General features: G+C 37.4%; 1 protein-coding gene across 1 annotated transcript; it reads left to right on the top strand.

The window, feature by feature from the left end:
* Positions 1–108: 108 nt before the first annotated feature.
* Positions 109–19868, top strand: LOC139132874 (uncharacterized). Its single transcript, XM_070699228.1, has 9 exons — positions 109–318; positions 2945–3085; positions 3643–3819; positions 8775–9086; positions 13618–13950; positions 14189–14374; positions 15124–15156; positions 17220–17316; positions 18370–19868. The coding sequence occupies exons 1-9, from the start codon at positions 246–248 to the stop codon at positions 18686–18688; spliced, it is 1671 nt and encodes a 556-aa protein (XP_070555329.1). The 5' UTR covers positions 109–245; the 3' UTR covers positions 18689–19868.
* The last annotated feature ends 414 nt before the right edge of the window (positions 19869–20282 follow it).

Here is a 20282-nt window from a genome sequence, read left to right on the forward strand (position 1 = left end):
CCGAGGCTGACTTTTTTCAGAAAGCACCCATTCAATGTCCCCTCAAGCAGAGAATCAACTGTGACCTTTGTCCTACCACAAGTTAAATGAACTTTCACTCACCTTCGCAAAGGAATCCTATACAATAAATAAGAGCGCCGTGGAGGCACTTTACATAAGAAAGAATCCATTCTTCGTCACCTTTACAACATTAAATGGTGTTTACATGACTGGTATTGATACCCGTAGAACTGAACTCGCTGAAAATGAAACATTTGGTCAACCCTTCTACCTTAACGCTGATAGCTTGTCTTGTATCTGTAATCGTGACTGAATATGGTAAGTTGCAAGTCAAGTCCATTCTTACAATCCATTTCAATGTATACAGACATGACACTGTGATATTACAGGAATCTGTTACTCGGAAATTAGCAGTATGTGGACTAGAGGTAAGACTGTCCTCGTTACACTGTGTAAGATAAGCATAATCATACATTGCTGATTACGATGACCAGAAAATGAGTTACCAATCAACCCTGAAGGTGTCAACGTATGAATGCGAACGTGAAAACCTACTGTACGCTTGTCGTAATGTGAACGTTACTACCAATTGGCGCACCAGTTTATATAATAGCCTAGTTTAATCACATATTTTATAATTTCCGCAATTTCAACACTATTCCGACTAATTAATAAAAGTAGGGCGATGCAGCGCGTTATATCCGTACAGAAGAAATCTGAGTGGCTTCATCTGTTTGAACGCGAGTTGATACATGTAAGTTAGTACGTGCAATGAATCACTTGACCGCCATTTGTACGATGACCTCTCCTGTCGTCAAACGCCTGATGATGGCTAAACATGACCGGTCGTTCCTAGATAGTGCATTTTTCTGTTGCATTATTCATCAAATAAGCAAGCTCAATACGCCACTGATACAGTGGGTAATTCTTACATTCTCGCCATTTCAATAATTTAGAATCGTCCTTAGGAAGCGTTCAGTTATTACGGCCGGGGGTGGGCCGGCAAAATCCGGGGGGAGGTCACCTTAAATTTGAAAACTTCAAAGGGGGGTCATGTATTTTCAAACAGCTCAGAGGGGGTCACTTAATTTTCATAAGTATCCGTCCCATCAAAAAGCAGTTTCAGTGTTCAGAAATATTCTTGGAGATAAAAATGATTCGCTGCATGCTTTCATTCTCTGGAGTCATTTAACTGTAAATCTGAACAAAAGTATAATTATCTGTCACATGAACATCTTGCCTTGGCAATTCTGAGGCTTGTCTTACTCTAAATTGAGCTCACTGAGGGCAATGAACAATTCCTATTACTAACATATTAGAGATATTACAAGTTTTGTCAGGGAAATTACTTAACAGTTACCTGTAGACTACTAGTACCATGAAAAGTGAAATTATACTTTTAGGTGAAATTCCAATATAACTATTGTTGTCAACATCTGAACTTTAAAATACCCTATTTAAATCAAGTTCATTTGTATCAATTGTCAAACACCTATAAAAGCACAAATTAATTTAGATTAGCATTGTAAAAATGTTATTCATAGTTTACTCATAGACTCCAATGTATAGTGAATCAACATTTCGGTGAAATTCAAAAATCCAATTTCTTGCACACCTATCAACCTTTAACCATCCTCGTCTAACTAAGTACTTTACGATGAATTGTCAGATGTCTATAAATACACAGATTTAGATAGTTTTGTATTGGAAAAAATTATTCAAAGTTTTCTCATAGACTCCAATGTATAGTGAACATGTATAGTGAATCAACATTTCGGTGAAATTCCAAAATCCAATTTATTGCACACATATCCATTTGTAACCACCCTATATAGTCTAATCAAGTACATTAATTTTTAATAATCGAGAGTACATAAATACACAGATTTACCTATTTTTGTATTGGAGAAAATTATGCATAGTTTCTTCATAGACTCCCATATACAGTGAATCTACATTTTGGTGAAATTCCAAAATCCAATTTCTGGCGAAAATAACCATTTGTTTTTCACCCTAGTCTAATCAAGTACAATAATATTAATAATCGAGCGTACATAAATACACAGCTTTACCTATTTTTGTATTGAAAAAAATTATTCATAATTTCCTCATAGACTCCCATGTATAGTGGATGAACATTTTTAGTGAAATTCCAAAATCAGATTTCTTGTACATATGCACCTTTAACCATCATATTCTAATCAAGTACAATTATGTTAATTATTCAACATCTGTATGTACACAAGTATAGCAAGTTTTCCATTGAAAAAAAAATTATTCACAATTTTATCATAGACTCCAATGTATAGTGGATGAACATTTTTGGTGAAATTTTAAAGTCAAATTTTTTGTCCACATGCCAGTTGTAACAACCCTCTTTCATGTAAGAACTTTTATGTCAATTATCAAATATCTATACATGCATAGATATAATTTTGTATTGAAAAAGTATTACATAGTTTTCTCATAGACTACCATGTATAGTGAATCAACATTATCAACAGCTGATTATCAATTTAATCCAAATATCAAAATTTTGTACACACACGCTTGCGCAAAAATATTGCAATCCACCTGAGGGGTAATGTCAAAATCATAGCAAGTCAGAAGGGGAAATTTTAACATAAACACCTTGTAAGTTTGTAAGGGGGTCATTTGAAAAAATCTGAGAATTTTATTTTATTCTATCACCCCCCCCCCCCTCCCCATCCAGAGGTGTTTGTGTGTGAAGCTTTACACAAGCAAAATGGGGGGTCATTAAATTGTTGTCATCTTAAAAGGGGGTCATCAATTTTTTGGTGCAATGGTTAGGGGGTTTCACTTATTTTGACTGATGCGCAGGAAGAATTTGCCGGCCAAGCCCCGGCCATAATAACTGAACACTCCCTTAAATATCTAAATTTCCGGTAACTTATTTGGACTTTTAACGATTTTTTTTTCTCAGTTGAAGTCAGACTTACTCATGGCAGGACGCCTTTTGAAGGCACAGTTGAATTGAGAGGGACCAACTCGGACTGGCGATATATTTGCACGGACAGCTTTCATTGGAATTTGACAGTGGCACGTGCAATATGCAGAAAATTAGGTATTTACTCCGCACCTTCTTATGAAAGTATTCTGTTTACTCAGTGTAATACGGAGAGTGAAGGGGCTAGCAAATTTAAAACTGGAAAGGCTGACATTTAGCATTTTTGGCTCACTAGTAAAACTGGTGTATGTATGTATGTATGTATGTATGTATGTATGTATGTATGTATGTATGTATGTATGTATGTATGTATGTATGTATGTATGTATGTATGTATGTACGTATGTATGTATGTATGTATGTATGTTGTATGTATGTATGTATGTATGTATGTATGTATGTATGTATGTATGTATGTATGTATGTATGTATGTATGTATGTATGTATGTATGTATGTATGTATGTATGTATGTATGTATGTATGTATGTATGTATGTATGTATGTATGTATGTACGTACTCACAGTGGCGTGTATGAAGGTAGAAAAAAGAGATCCTCCTTATCGCACACAGCTATATATTACTTAACTAATAACCTTTACCGTCTGACTATGTGAAATATGTATTGAGTATTATTTTTGAAATGTCCGTCCTATGACTTTATGACCTTGCAGGATTTGTTTCAGCGATGTGGCACAACAGTACGTTCAGTGCTAATCACGTGACTATACCAGTTTGCAGAATAACTTGTAATCCGATATCCGATGATGTTGACGATTGTGCCATAGACTGGGGAAAGGAAAATGATTGTCCATGCACAAATGGTAGACCAGCAGGAGTCACGTGTTACTGTGAGTTATCGTTGCACTATTAACACGTTTAGAACTAATTTTGGATAATGGCATATTGCAGTAATGTTGGTTTAATTTGCAAATGTAAGCTCATCTGCTTTTCCTTTTTTGCAATACGCTTATTTTTATGTGTATTTTGTAGTATTGCAACTTTCAGCTCTAGTGCATCAAACACTTTTGATAAATTTCGACAATTTAAAGATCCAATTCTCCAAAATTAGCTCAAATCGTGTTTATTATAGATATAGCCATAAGCGGACTTTGAGCCCTTGTATACATAAACGAACGGGTTTAGAAATTCCAAACACTTTGGTCGTGCATACATGTATAGAAGTAGAATTTGGATTGTGCACAGAGTACAGGGGAAAGTCCCCTGGGGTGGGGAGGAAGGTGTCTTTTGTGCAACGGTTTACCTTATTTGATTTTATTATTTTGACTGTGATATTTCAAATAAAGAGTTCAACTATACACCGTCTGACTGCTTTATTATTACCGACAAGTCCTTATCTCCTCTTCAACTTGTGTACACCACTGTATTTCTCCGAAAACATTGCCAACTTGCTAATCCGCTGTCCGTATCAGCGGATTAAGTGATTGAGTCATCCTTATTTTAATGCGTGTGGGACGGCTGTGGTGTTGACTCAATCACTTAATCCGCTGATACGGACAGCGGATTAGCAAGTTGGCAATGTTTTCGGAGCAATTACAGTGGTGTATACACAAGTTGGAGAGGAGATAAGGACTTGTCGGTAATAATAAAGCAGTCAGACGGTGTAGAGTTGAACTCTTTATTTGAAATATTACAGTCAAAATTAATAAAATCAAATAAGGTAAACCGTTGCACAAAAAACCCTCCCTCCCCACCCCAGGGGACTTTCCCTGTACCCTGTGGATTGTGTCACAGTTTTCCAAAAATGGAGTTTTGTGAAGTGATAAAGTAGCTTATACATGCATGAAAAAAGTAATTAGAACTTATGCTCGAACAACAGAAACAACGATTTCTACATTGCCAGGTGTAAATCTACAGATATAATCCTTCGGCATTTTAAAATACTATGTGTTCAGCACTAGCGATGTATGACGTTTCTTGACAATTCAAAGTCGGACATGAAGTCATCAGAAATCGAGAATGAAGCTGTCTGTATGCGACATTTTGTAAGATCGAATACTGGCTATTTCAACATGCTTTGTGGAGGGAAATTGTCAACGTATGAAGAATCACGATGTCTCAGTAATTAATTAGCTGAAAGTGGATTTCATATTCGTTGCCTACTGATCTGTGAAAGTTCTGATGGTTTTAAAATAAACTATTGTTTTACACATTAGGTAAGACAAAATTATTGTTCCTCGGATTGTCTGGCAAAGAAACAGAAGTGGAGACCGATTTTCAACGAATCATAGCAAATAATGTTTTGACAGTGAATGCTTGGTAATTATATATCACGGGAGAATAAAGAAACCATTTTTTACAAATATTATTTTCAATATTGTATTCACTTTCTAATGAAACAAGAACATAGTTGTTGATTAAGCGTTTGATTCAAAGGCATAAGAAGCCCGCAACTTTTGATGATTTTAGTATAGATGACTGTCTATAGTATAGATGACTGTCTATAGTATAGATGACTGTCTATAGTATAGATGACTGTCTTGCACCCCATAAAACAAAACCTGCTTCGTCTCAGAGACAACACAATTCCTTTCGTTGCTCTAAATTCATGAATTGCCGTTCACTGTGTAATAAATCTATCTCTGTCAAGGAATTCATGCATGAATGCCACCTCGACGTACTTTTCCTAGCGGAAACATGGCTTCGCGACGACGCCAGTGATTTATCATTAGTTTCTGACTCTCTCCCGCCCGGTTACAACATCATCAGTGTTCCTCGGAGTCGACGTGGAGGAGGTGTGGCTGTGATATTTGACTCGTCATTATCAGTGTCACAAGTTCCGGTAACCAGCTCATTTAATTCGATAGAAGTGTTAGAATTGCGTATAAAGACTCCGTCATCGCACATAACTGCTGTCACTGTGTACCGCCCTCCGCCAAATAAGACAAACGGTCTTACTGTCGATAATTTCGTTGCGGATTTAACGAATTTTTTGTCATCTCACCTTGACAAAAATTCGCCATTAATCATCGTTGGTGATTCTAACGTCCATGTCGACGATCACAATTGTACAAGTGCTGGGAAGTACCATGATCTACTTGACTCTTTCTCCCTGCGTCAATGGATCTCCGGTCCCACTCATCGCGCTGGTCATACCATCACTTAATCACACGCAATGATGATACTACCATTACCGACGTTTGAGTTGAACCTATCTATGACATATCTGATCACTATCCTTTGCTTTTTACTGTCAACCATCGCCATTGCTCCGCAGAAAATCGGCAGCGCATAATATCAAGAAACATGAAATGTTTTTCTGCTGATTCTTTCGCCCATGATCTCTCATCATCAATTCAGCTTCAGCCAAACACCGAGGTATCGAGAAAATTGGACATAATGAATCGCGTATTACGTGACTCATTTGATAACCATGCCCCTAAGCGTGTGAAATTTGTTCAAAGTAGACAACCTGCACCATGGATCACCAAGTCTGTTACGAACGCAAGGTCAGACAGAATGAAAGCTGAACGGATTTGGAGAAAATCTAAACTAGAAGTACATCGACAGATTTACAGAGAGTTGCGGACTCACGTTGTTCGTCTCGTTGAAAATGCCAAACGTGATTATTATTCAGGCTTGATTGACAATAGCAAAGGCAACCAGAAACAGTTGTTTAATATCGTTGAACGGTTAATCGGCCAACCTCGGAGATCTGTTCATCTTCCGAAGTATGATAACCCGTCAGAAATCGCCAATCGCTTTGCAGATTTCTTTTTACATCGTGTGAAGTCTCTAGTTTCGAACTTGAGCTAGTTCATCCGACGATCTTCACCATCAACGTTCGTCATCGATCTGCGATTTGAAACCCGAGTGTCGCTTCGAAACTTTAATGCCAACAAGCACTTAGAAAGTCTTGCGTACCATTCGGTCATCTCCTTCGTCCACATGTTGCCTAGATCCAATTCCTACCAAGATCCTGAAGCAGCCAGAAATCCTACAGGTGTTACTACCGTACATAAATGAGCTCTTCAATGACTCTTTACGTTATGGTATTGTACCCACTGATTTTAAACACGCTGTTGTTAAACCTCTACTCTAGAAACCATTTCTCGATCATGAGATTCTTAAAAATTATCGCCCTGTCTCTAACTTACCATTCCTATCAAAGGTATTAGAACGCATAGTTGCTACTAAGCTGACCAATGATATTGCTAGTCATTCCCTGAGTGATCCGTTAAAATCTGCGTACAAAGCTGGTCACAGCACAGAGACTGCTCTTTTAAAGGTTACTAATGACATATTGTTAGCACTTGATGCAAAATATGATGTATTTTTGGTTTTACTTGATCTTTCCGCAGCGTTCGATACTGTTAATCATAATATTTTATTAAGTCGGCTGTCAGACCTTCTTGGTGTTTCAGGAAATGCGTTTAATTGGCTCCGCTCATATCTTTCTAACCGTAGCCAGTGTGTTGTTATCGATTCCACTAAATCATGTTCCGTCAAATTTATACCGGGGTTCTTGGCCCTATACTAAAAAACGTATATACATCTCCTTTGGGGAATTAGTTGCAAGTCATGGTTGCCTGTATAGTTTTTATGCAGACGATTCTTCATTATATGTTTCTTTTAAGATCAATGAAGCTTCTGTGACAGCCAGCAATCTTGGACTTTGTATTTCACCAGTTAGGTCTTGGATGTCTGCAAATTTCCTTTGTTTGAATGATGATAAAACTGAATTTTGTACCTTTCTCTGCATCTTCCAGTAATGCTTCGGATGATAGAATACAGGGGATACAGGTCGATAACACATTGATTCCTGCTCAAAGTCTGGCAAAAAGTCTTGGAGTTATCCCAGGCTGGATTCTGGTCTTACCATGTACCCTCATGTCAACAATATCTGCCGCTCAGCTATTTTTCACTAATGATGCATTGCAAATATTCGCAAATATCTTTCTAGATCAGACACGGAACAGTTGATTCACGCTTTTGTGACATCTCGCATTGATTCATATAATTCGCTTCTTTATGGTCTCCCGAAATACTCAGTTAATCGCATTTAACGTATTCAGAATATAGATGCTAGAATTGTAACTCGCTCAAGAGTCACTGAGCATATCAATCCGATTTTGTTTCAGTTGCATTGGCTGCCTGTTTATCAACGTATCGTTTTCAAGATTCTTATCTTCACCTATAAATGTATCCATTCTTTCGGTCCAAGTTATCTTTCTAGCATTGTTAATTTGTATGTCCCAACCCATAATCTAAGGTCCGCTGACCAATTTAAACTGTGTCAAAGCAGGTCGCGCACAAAGAAATATGGGGACCGTGCCTTCAGTATTGCCGCCCCCTTTTTATGGAACAACCTTCCGATTGAGGTTCGTCGCTTCCCAAGCCTACCAAGTTTTAAATCAAGTCTTAAAATTTAACTGAACTCATCCATTGTATTGATTTTTTTATTGTTTTGTTTTTAATTCTTGTAACCTTTTATAAAATTGATCGTATTTTACCCAGCGTCTCTGATCACACTATTTGTGTGGATTTAGTAGCTTTATAAATGAATAAATTATTATTATATTATTATTATAATAGAAACAGTTTTTACACTATAGTATCTTCTGGACTCATGCTATGGAAGCGGTTACATAATATTTCTCTACCATTAAATGAAACGATGTGAAATGTATTCAATTCCATTTTTTCATTATTTAAAAATATTTGTCTAGTTTGCAGATGTAGAAACGCTGATTCCCATGTATAACTTGCTTTGTCTAGCCTTAGCAGAATTTATTATGAAAATAACTACATTTGTAAATTACAGTGTAATTCACTTTTGCATTAGTTCCAGGATATTATGGTCGATTCCGAGAAAGTTTACATGCGTCTAGGTTATTTCAAAAGCAAACGATAAATCATGGTGTTACAATACAGACATGTCTCGAGGTCTGTCGAGAAAATGGAGAAGAACTAGCAGGCCTTGAAAGCTCTGATGAATGTTACTGCGCAGATGAGGGAACAAATTATGACAAATATGGCGAAGTCGTACCGGGCGATTTTGTTCATGAATCCATTCAGGTGGAATACAAAACAATGCAGTGTTCAGGCGACGTAAACCAAGGCTGTGGAGGACATCTCCAGCTTGATGTCTACGAAAGTGAGTATATTCTCTGTCAGATTACCACCGAGATAAAGAAAATAGAGCTCGGAATAATGTTATTTGAATCTTTCTGGGCAATAGTGTATGTAATTAACTATCATTGATCGTCTGCGCTCAGTGTGTTATACACTAAAGCTATTTTACGATCCAAATTTTTTTATTAAAGGTAGAATGCGCCTCGTGGACATGTATTCGGACTCTCAAACTTTTTCATTTCCTTGCTTATCTATCACTTGTGGGGGTTCAATTTAAAGCTCGTGGTGTAAGAAAACTTTTCACGGTCTTAATTTATCGAAATTCGAAAATTTTATATTTTTTTCCAAAGAGTTAACATAGGGATGGCGACCATTTTGAATTTCAAATCTCGGTAAATCTTGGATAATTTATTTCTCTAGTACCAAAATTTGCATGGTGACCCCCAATTTTTATTCTTGATTTTGAAAGAGAATGGTTGAAATATTCCTTGAGGAAAGTTTGAGCAAAAGTTTAAGTCTTTCACTTTCGAGGAGCATTTTAGGTGACGATATGCTTTACAATTTACCCTTATGGCCCTTCGTCCTCTGATGTGTGTAACTGTAGAGAAATATGCTTCAAACCGTGTAAGACAATTGATACGCAGATATGATGAAACTACACTTTCACAATGACAATGATGATGGTTGCGAGCGGTCTTAGCTTAGAATATTGTAATTCCCGATGCAACGACGTTCTTAGGTATACAGTCACCTGTAATCTAAATATGCCCATATATGATCAAGGGGTTGTTCTTTGGTATTCAAAATGTCCATGTGAGGGCGCTGTTTTTAAAAAGCGGCCAACCGCTTAAAATCTGTGATTGGTTAGATTTTCTCTTTCCATGGTAACTGTTGCAAAATTGGAACAGGTGACAGTATACCTCGGGGATAGATATTCGGACCCTTTAATTTCTACAATTCTTTTCTGATCTACCACTTGTTGAGGCTCATATTACATGAAATGCTCTTGAAGAAAGAAAAACTTTCACAGCCTTATTTTTTTGAAAATCGTAAATTTTATTTTTACTCTGTAGAGTTAAACAGGGATGGCGGCCATTTTGAATTTCAAATATCGCAAAATTGGGTGATTTGTATCGCCAGTTCCAAAGTTTGGTGATCCCTGATTTTTACCTCGCGTGCGCATGCGCGCAGCGAGGTTATGGTTTAGGCGTTTCTGTGTGTGTGTCTGTCTGTCTGTTAGCACGATATCTCAAAAAGGCTTGGCAGCTTCCGATCACATTTCGCACACAATTTGTTCTTCAAATTTGCAAGAACTGATAATTTTTGGTGGTTGTGCTTTGCGAATTTATCAAGTTATGAGTAAAAGAAAATTTGTGGCCTGTATAAGTCTATGGGAAGCTAAATAAGTATGTTTGAGGGCGTTATACTAAATTATATTATAGCTTTGTCAATACCAGTGAATTTTGTGACGTCATATCCATACATTATTACTGATAATGTATTCCATTATTCAGCATTGCGGCCCCACAGCGAGCAAGTGTTTTTTGGAAAACGAAAAAAGGACTGCGCATTTAAAAGGAGGGGAAATATCGGATAAACCATGTAATACACAAAACTATAAATCTTGACAATGGTTCACAATAATGATAATAATGTCTTACTGTACGATTTATTACATATTTTGAGTCCTCATGCACGCACTTGCCGTCTGTCTGGCTGGCGCTCAGCATGCAGTCCCCGTCCGATACGCTGGTTGTACTACTACGTTTGTTTACAACATGGTTCGCTTCGTTGCCGTATAGGTGAAACAGAACTCAGTACGTTTGCAACTCCTAGACGATACTGGGTTTGACACATGGCATATTATGTATGTCAGTGGCCATGTAAACGATGCAAGCGTGAAAGGCTACTCGAACCAGCCGTAAACGGGCCAACAACGGCAGCTTGCTGTCATCAACCTTGACCGGAAGTGTCTACGGAAATTACTACGGAGCCATTCAAAGTCTCGGTCCAAGGTCAGCTACTACCAACAATCATGACGACCGTGGACTCTCCGTTGATCTAACATCTCGGCCACCTAATTTTGATGCACTGACTGTAATCGGAGACAACTTTCATTCATCGTTTTTTTCTCCTTGTCTGTGATTTTACCTTGCCTTGTTCTCGATATCGCGACAGTACCGAAACCTAGTATGTTTGTCAACTGTACGTTTCAAGCACCCGTTTACGTCAAGTTCTGTCGTTCGCCGAAATAAAATAGCTCTTCTCAAGGAGGCATCGACAATTAAATTTATAGACACAATTATTATTGAAATATAAATATTTGAATAACAATGTTGAACTCTGTTGATATCGTTTGCAATGAATGCTGTACTACTAGCGACATAATAATGATCGTATTGATCAGCTGATACCATGGCATGCAGCTCGCTGATCATACTGATGTCGATGCATGAACATTCCGTTTTCTTCATCTCTGGCATTTCACCGTGTCGATTTTTTGAATGGCATGATATTTAAAGGTGATGTTTCAAGTTTGATATAGACGATAGGGATGCAGTTACTTTTCATTTCCTTCGAAAATACATCGTTTTTCAATTCAAAATGAACCGTGAAAGTGCTGGTCATTTTTTGTGCTGATGAACGTGCGTGCAGTGCACTGTGCAGTGCAGTGTGGAGTGCATGTAATATGTACAGAGTCAGGGCCGATCATGCTGGACGACGCTCACTGGCTTCAAACTCAGTTAAAATTTCCTTTTTTATTCGTTTTCTACAACTACAAATTCACTGGCATTGCCAAAACTATAAAATAATAGCAATAATGCATCCCCTTCCGGCCCATAATGGACTCAAGCAAACTTTGCACTCCATAATGTACTCGGCTTCGCCTCGTACATTATGTCGTGCAAAGTTTGCTTTCGTCCATTATGAGCCGGGAGGGGGTGCATTATTGCTTAAACATTTTACACAAAGTGATTTCTGAATTCAGTCACTCTCGGCCGCGCTGATCGCTAATCTTGAGTTTTGACTGTTGATGTCGTCGTGTCGACGTTTGACTTTAAGAATCGTGTGGGTTACTCTGGACATAGCGAACCAAAAGCTAGATTATCGAAGGTAAGCGTCATAATATTTGATCAATGCATTTTTCTCTGAGAATGAGATGTAGAGTGACACTTTTCAATCTTGTGTGTGTGTCAGCGAATTTATATTCCGGCATGGTTCCGCTGAGATGAGCATAATATTATTGCGACGTATTGACAGTCTGTGTCTTTTAAGTTGCTTTTCAAGATTGTATTAGCTACAGAACCAACAATGACAAATTTTTCATGAGATTTCCATGTTGGCATTGATGTTAAATCAGCAGCAGTAGGCTAGCTCCTGCGTACAATAGGTCTGCGTTTCCCGGCGGTACGGTGGTAGGCCGACGGCTTGTACCACACTGTCCACAGGACAGCACGTGGTAGAGGCCGTGTGCACAACCTGTACGCAGAGCTTCGAATACACTGGACAGAGTTCGTGTTTCCGTAAATTAGACATTGAACTTGACAATATAGGCAATAACCAGAATCATCGACCATCGCCTGACAAGTGCACCATAGTCAGCTGTACATGAGTTGCGTGGCGTGGTGAGCAGGTTCCCATGGGTATTTATTTTTTGAAACGCGTACTTCAAAGGCCACGAACTCATTTTGCTGCTACACGGCGCGGCACAGATGATTGTATCGTTTTTGGGCGCATTGAGATACTGTGAAGTAGGTCAACTCGTTCTACATGGCAATTTTATGTGAAATATGCAGAATTTATACGCAAACGCGACCTCTGCCAGTCAAGAGCCTGCTCAGCCATTTGCACTTGCATCGACAGATATTGTTGGATCATAATTTTTCAAATGGTTTCTTTTCTTTTTTTTCATTGCGTAATACAGTGGGATAATGTCAAATTTAGATAGATTGATTAATTTCGGGAATAAAAACAATGTAATGTCATAAAAGCCAATACCCCAAGAAGTACTTTACAAAATGTGCACGCGAGGCAATTCAGTTCATATCTGGTTATTGTTGATTTGGTAAGAGAATGGTTGAATGTTTCATTTAGGAAAGTTCGAGCAAAAGTTGAAGGTATACAGTCACCTATAATCTAAATATGCCCATATATGGTCAAAGGGGCGTTCCTTGGTATTAAAAATGCCCATGTTAGGGCGCTGTTTTAAAAGCGGCCACCTGCTTAAAATCTGTGATTGCTTAGATTTTCTCTTTCCATGGTAATTGTGGCAAAATTGGAACAGATGACAGTATACCTTTAAAGTCTTTCACTTTCGAGGCGCATACTACCTTAATCATATATACGCTCGTTCGGGTAATTACTCACATGCTTGACCACCCACATGCTTGACCTATGTCACAGTTTAGCTATCACAGACAAAAGGTGGTGGGATTAGGAACAGCTCATTTTCACAAAGTCAGAAAGAATGAACATTAGTATAATATATTGAAAAGAACCAATCAACTTCAGTCTTACTCTTCAATCACGCATATGGCACCTCTATATTTCAGGTTCTGTAGGTTCCTGTGGCTTCAACGCTTCTAAAAGACACGGCTTTGTCTACTCCCCAAACTTTCCCGGTATTTCTCCAATCAATACAAAATGTACATGGAAAATTAACCCGAACTCGACAACTCCTGGGTTAGGTTTGAAATTCCTACAGATTCGGCAAAATGAAGGAGATAGCTTGAGACTGCACTACGGGACACCCGGCCAAGAGACGGCAATAGTTGATGCAGATGAGGACAAGGTTTTTGAATTCCCGAATACATCTGAAGTAACACTATCTCTCTCAACTGGCGATTCCAATTATTCAGTTTTTTTGATGGAGTATTTCAGCTTATGTAAGTGTTATCATACAAAAAAGAAGCCGAAAATACTGTTTTCCTTGCAACTCCTTTCATTTCTGTATTAAAATTGGTGTCGACGACCGAGTATAAAGCAGAATATATGCTCTGGAAGTTTTATGACAGGTTTGTATAGTTCAGTTTCATCTAGTTTCATCTTCAGTCTCATTAGTGAGATTAAGAGGCTTATATCTGCCGACCTGTCTTAATAGCTGACCGTTGCTTTTCTCCACAGCTGTATCATGTGGCGTGCCTCCCGTTATCGACTTTGCATTCCATGTTGGCACGGAATACACTGTTGGTAAAACAGTTCAATACCGATGTGTCGAAGGTTACGACAACAGTGTTCATAGCGAACGGAATAAAACTTGCATTGCGTCGGGTAAATGGCATGGCAGAGATCCGCAGTGTATTCATGTCAGTGAGTGCAAATTTTGTTTATTTGTAACATTCGTTCAAACAATTTCATTAAAACGTATGGAAACTTGTGTCGGCAAAGATGTTGTGACAAGAGTTTAAGCAACCAGACTGGTACAAAGTCTGTTGGATAAATGAACATGCCTTGCATAAACAGTAAACAATTGCCTTTGTAAACAATTCGTAAATGCTCTGGTTCACAAATGTCTAGAAATATCCCAGCACGCAGAGAGGAGTAAAAATAATGAAAATTCAACAAAGTGTTTAAAATGAAAATTTTTTTTATTACCTATAACACTTCAAATAATGATATTTTTCCGTAGAGGTAAAAGGGCTATCAGCTGTAATTTTCGAATATATTCCCATCTGATTGACGTATATGTTCTCTCATCCTTCGTCCTGAATAATATTGAAATAATGTACCGGCGTGGCATACACCGAGAATAATGTGATATATGCAACGATATTGTTGGTAGGTAAATTGTAATCCTGACTGAAATTCAGCCTCTAAAGGGACAAAATCTCTCTTTTTGAACATTATTTTGGTCATTTTTGTTACATGGGAGCAATTATTCCATGTCCTTCTGCTCACTGAAAGAAGCTAAATCGCCAGTCGTAAGATCCCTGCTGTAGTCAGCAATACCCACACATGGTGTGAGCAGAGCTCTGATATATCAACGTTTCAGCAGCAAAAGTCTGAGTCATGTTTAATGGCGACAAACATTACAATGAACTTTGTTTCTTTATTCACAGTGGCTCTGCAGAATCAAGGTACAGACTCAACAGGTACATAGTCATTACAGGATTCTTTGCAAGAACAATGTTATCTTACACGTCAGTGGCAGCAGGCAGTCATGTCTGTTGTCTTCCTGCCAATAAAGCTGCGTTCAAAAAATGGTTGGGGGAAGGGGCTGGAGGAATCGCAATTGAAATCTTATTTTTTTCTGATCCGCCTCAATACCCTCAAAAATTTTCAAGTCCCCCCCCCCCCCGTCTATATGATCAAAAATTTTCAAGTCCCCTCCAATTACCATATAGCCGTATATTTATTGGGAATGCACGCGGAATAAAAATAAACATGTATTGCGTAGTTCTGATGCAGATGTTCAACACTTCCTCTTATCAGCAGGTTGTAGAGCCACATACCTAGGGCAGTTTCTTAAATTGATTCATTTTTAAATGCATCAGTGGACTTTTTGGAGTTATCAGTCTAAGCTGACTTGAGTTTATCCAACTCTGGCCAGGTCAATGGCACCAGCTGAAAAGCACAAAAAATGACAATCATGAGAGAGTATGAAACTTGTGTATTCCTGGCTACATTTTACCAAATTGTGAAAAACTGAGCACAGTGACCTACCAAAAAGATGTTTGTTTTCAAAAGTACAAGACATATACAGCTTAGATGTTACTTATAAATGTTTTAAAAAATTGACAATACTGGAAGGTTAAAATATTCCATCAAATTAATGTTTTAATCTCAGAAATTTTTGGTGTAATAATGGCAAATTTGGTAAAAAGTAAATGATTCCATTTAGTAACACATTTTCCATTTAAATTAGAGTCTTTACTGTTCAAAGTTTTACTTTTGTGTTATTGTACGATGAGATGTGAAAATTTCATTCACTGGTTTCATTCATGGTTTTATATAGTGATTTTAAGTGATTTAAGAAAAAATGTGACTTTTCATCGTGCATTTGTATAAGATCAAGCATGGTGACCCATTCTTTTTCTCTAATATTTGATTGTTTTCATATGCCAGAATTCAAAAATCCATGGTAACTGTATTTCCCTTAGTCTTCTATGTTGCTGTCTGGCTGGATCTTATGTTTCACTGTCAATTGAGTTTCAGATGACCGAAACTCTTCTACATCAGAGTCAGAGCTATCACTGTCACTGCCAGTATGCAGTAGCAGGGCAGTTGCTGTATTAACTTTTTATTTTAAAAATATTTTTGTTCAGTTTATACAACTATGCTCTTGTTCTACTCCCTGTGTAGCATGTTGAGCTGTCCAGTATTCAGCTTGCCAACACAGCCTACGTGTACCGTGCATTTGTATCATTGACAAATAACTTTCAGTCTGAACTGTAATTCAATTATCACCAATATTTAAACAAACAGGCTTTGTCGACAAACTGAATATTGTGTTTTTGATACATTGCATAGAAATATTGAAAAAAATTATCAACAGTTGCAGCTCCTGCCCCATTACAAGGCCAGCTTGTTGTTTTTTTAAAGCAAATTAGACTTTTCGAGATTTAAGTCATAAAATGCGACAAAACGGTTCTAGATTTTGTTTAATTATTACTAACATTAGAACCATTGGATGACATCAAAATATTGGAAGCTAAAATATTTTCAGGTCCCCCTATAGGCAGAGTAAACTTTCAAGTCCCCCCTCGACTACCTCTAAAATTTTCGAATCCCCCTGAATTCCTCAAGCCCCGCCCCCTCACCATTTTTTTTGAATGCGACCTAAGGGACTGCATCAGATGATAAAATACCAGAAAGGTTCGAAATGTCCGCATGCACATTAAATTTTGATATTTTTTACCTTAAAATATAGTAAAACAAGATTGACATTGAAATTCAACTTCCTAACTGATTAACTGATGATAGATTTAGCATTTAAGTGTTCATTTGATTGATTGATATTGATTGATTGATTGATTGATTGATTGATTGATTGATTGATTGATTGATTGATTGATTGATTGATTGATTGATTGATTGATTGATTGATTGATTGATTGATTGATTGATTGATTGATTGATTGATTGATTGATTGATTGATTGATTGATTGATTGATTGATTGATTGATTATAGAATATTCACCTATTCCATTGCAGGTGCAACTCTGGCTTTATACATCGGTTTTGCAGTGGCAATCGGACTGTCTCTACTGATGGTGATTATTCTTTGTGTTCTGATATACAGAGCTTGGAGGTATGCTATGCCAAAGCATTCTTGTCATAAAATCCAGTAGTGGGAGTATGATTCGGTTGTTTGTAAGGAATTTATCGAATGGGATGGATTAACCATGTGGCAAAGATACAACATTGATGGCTTTTAGAGTGGGAAGACATCATTTTAATTTTAGTGGGGAAGAAGACATGTGAGATTTCACTGTAGGAGTGAGGACAGGACAAAACTTATGATTTTTGTAATAAACTTTGACAGATTCTTGTAAGTAAATAAACCAGATGATTTGGACAAAACTTAACATAAAGGAGAGTATTATGCCATTACTTAACCATCTCAGACCTGAAATGCGATGGTCACGTGTTCATAAAACAGTTACATTGGTTCTCATAGAAACTTTGCCTAATTCTGTTACTTTGACTTGTCGTAAGAGCATAAAAGATATTGATTCTATCGGTTAAGATATAAAGCTTACGCTGCCTTGTTTTTCATTCCCTACAAATAGTCACGCAGCATTGTAAAAGGCAACTTCAAATTTTCTCATGACATCCTCAAAACAATTTATTCAAAATAGCCCCCGATACAACCGAGAGAAATAGCATATAAATAGAACACATCTTATAGAACACGTGAAACGTACACTCAGACTGACACATTAAATGTCTCGTCTGGAACTCACTGTAATTATCGTCTGTAGTCAAACTAATACAGGATTGTATTCATTTTATAGGCAATAGGCGGACAGGGGTTAAATCGTATCCAGATGACACTTACAAAAACATCCATGAATTTAAACTTTGTTCAAATACGTAACTAAGAATTATTCATTTGCTTGTAAAACACCTCTGGTTTAAATATTTTTGAAACGCATTTGGCTGGTTGTACCTCTAATAAGTAATATCACGAATCCGCAAATTCATTCGTCCAGACAACAGCTTGCCGTCCTATAGTTGAATTTGAAGGCAGTTGATGAAATTTAAAGAGTCATAGTTTTTGCGTTGCGTAGAGAAGATATCTGTGTCATTCAATCAGTCTTTACAAGCAGTAAAAGAAAGTTTGTACGTTTATACTTCGAAGGCAACAACGGGAAACACACAATGATGATGCAAGTCCAACCAATGTGATTAGCGGTGACAACGATGCCACAGAAACCACAGATCAAGGATATGACAATCCGACCAAAGTGGACGGACTCGACAAAACCGACCAACAAAGGCAATGGTCGGCAACAGAAGCTAACAGTCCGACGGGAGGAGGTGAGACAACATCAAACACTGGGGACGAGATTCAGAGCGTCAAAGATATCAAAAGTGAGACTATAGACATCCCAATAATAGTTGGAGACAGTGAAGGTGATTTCATGGAAAACACACAGGATACCGCACAGATGCAATAACTATTATTTAACATTCGGAAGAAAACTTAACTTAAGAGTAGACAACAGTGATTAAAGCATAATATATAACTTCTTAAATTAGATATTTTAATCGGTTGCGCATTTCGAAACTACATATGTTACAATTGCTGACAACTATAATTGGATAATTGACAAACAGACATAATTGACAGACAGATATTGTTTAATCTCCATAACAACAGCAACTCAACATGTTCTATTTTAGGGAAACACGGCTTTGATTATAGCAGTGTCGGACATTTGTCGATAAGTTTTCCATATGATTTAATTTACTATCCAAATAATCAATGTCATTTAAATGATTGATTTATAGCTACAGTTGATCACCTAAAGTTTATGCGTGAAATTTTAGTTAAAGGGACATTAGCTGGAACTTTTGACTAATTTTTCACTACTCTTGTTTCAATGTATCAACTACAGAATTTTACTATAATCCGATCATCCTGACCAATGCCCGGTGTCTTGCTTGCCAACACAGCCTGTATATGTGAAATGACCATTGTTATTGTTGATAAATGTATTCTAGTCCGGACCTGAATACAAAATTTAAACAATAACAATGCAGATTATACGCATATAAGGTATATTTATGAGCTAAATATTAAAGATTCACACCAGAAACTGCAGATGATTCACAGAAACAAACAAAATAAAAAAATGAACCAGAGTTACAGCTAATGGATCTTTAATATTGACCAACTGTTACACTTCAAATTTATACGGTAAAGCTCAACAGGCTATTTATGGAACCGATCTTTTTGAGATTGGGGATTTGGCCGAGCTGTTTTGTCTGTGGCTTCTCCGCTAGGCGATCGGGTACCGTACGTTGTGAGTCCGAACCCGATTGAAACCACCGTATATATTATATTGTGGTTAAATCTACAATTTTCTTGTTCTGATCCCAAAGTTATATCGAAATGTATCGTTATGGATTTTAAGCCTTGCTAGAAAGTAAATATTTGAAGATAACCGAAAAGCAGGTGACGGTGATTGAGAAAACTGTAACTTTGAGAGAGCTATCTTTGTTTAGACTAGAATTCATTTGTCGGGCGAATTTAGTGGTGATGTAAAATGTTTACGGTGCTTGTGGGAAATGAAGTTTGGTTCTTGTGACACAAGTACAAAGAATATTACAAGAATCCTGTTTTGAAAGTAATTTTAAAGTGAATATTACCCTCATCTATGGGTACTACAAGATAATCAAATAATTCAATCCGTCGCTCGGGGGCGCTCTTTACGCTTCCCCTCTCAAGGTGGGACGTAGAGAGCGCCCTCGAGCGACGGATCTTTCAATGTAAGTGTTTAAATAATCAACAAAAGTATGCAAAGCCTTTGCATTGTCGTAAGCAGCAAGTCAGGAAGGCCAAATTTATCTCAGAAAATTTCTTATCTACTCTGTGTTTCTACAAGATGTAGAACTATGCAGAAAGTGTCAATTTTTTCATGTCGGGCAGTAAACCTCCAGAAGTAGAGTAAAATGTACCAACCAATCGTAGCAATGCATACAACCCATGTATAGGCTATGTTGAAAGCTGATGTTGTATACATGGAGCAAAAAAATGCGCCAAATATC

Source organism: Ptychodera flava, chromosome 5, assembly GCF_041260155.1.
Source record: "Ptychodera flava strain L36383 chromosome 5, AS_Pfla_20210202, whole genome shotgun sequence".
Lineage (NCBI taxonomy): Eukaryota > Metazoa > Hemichordata > Enteropneusta > Ptychoderidae > Ptychodera > Ptychodera flava.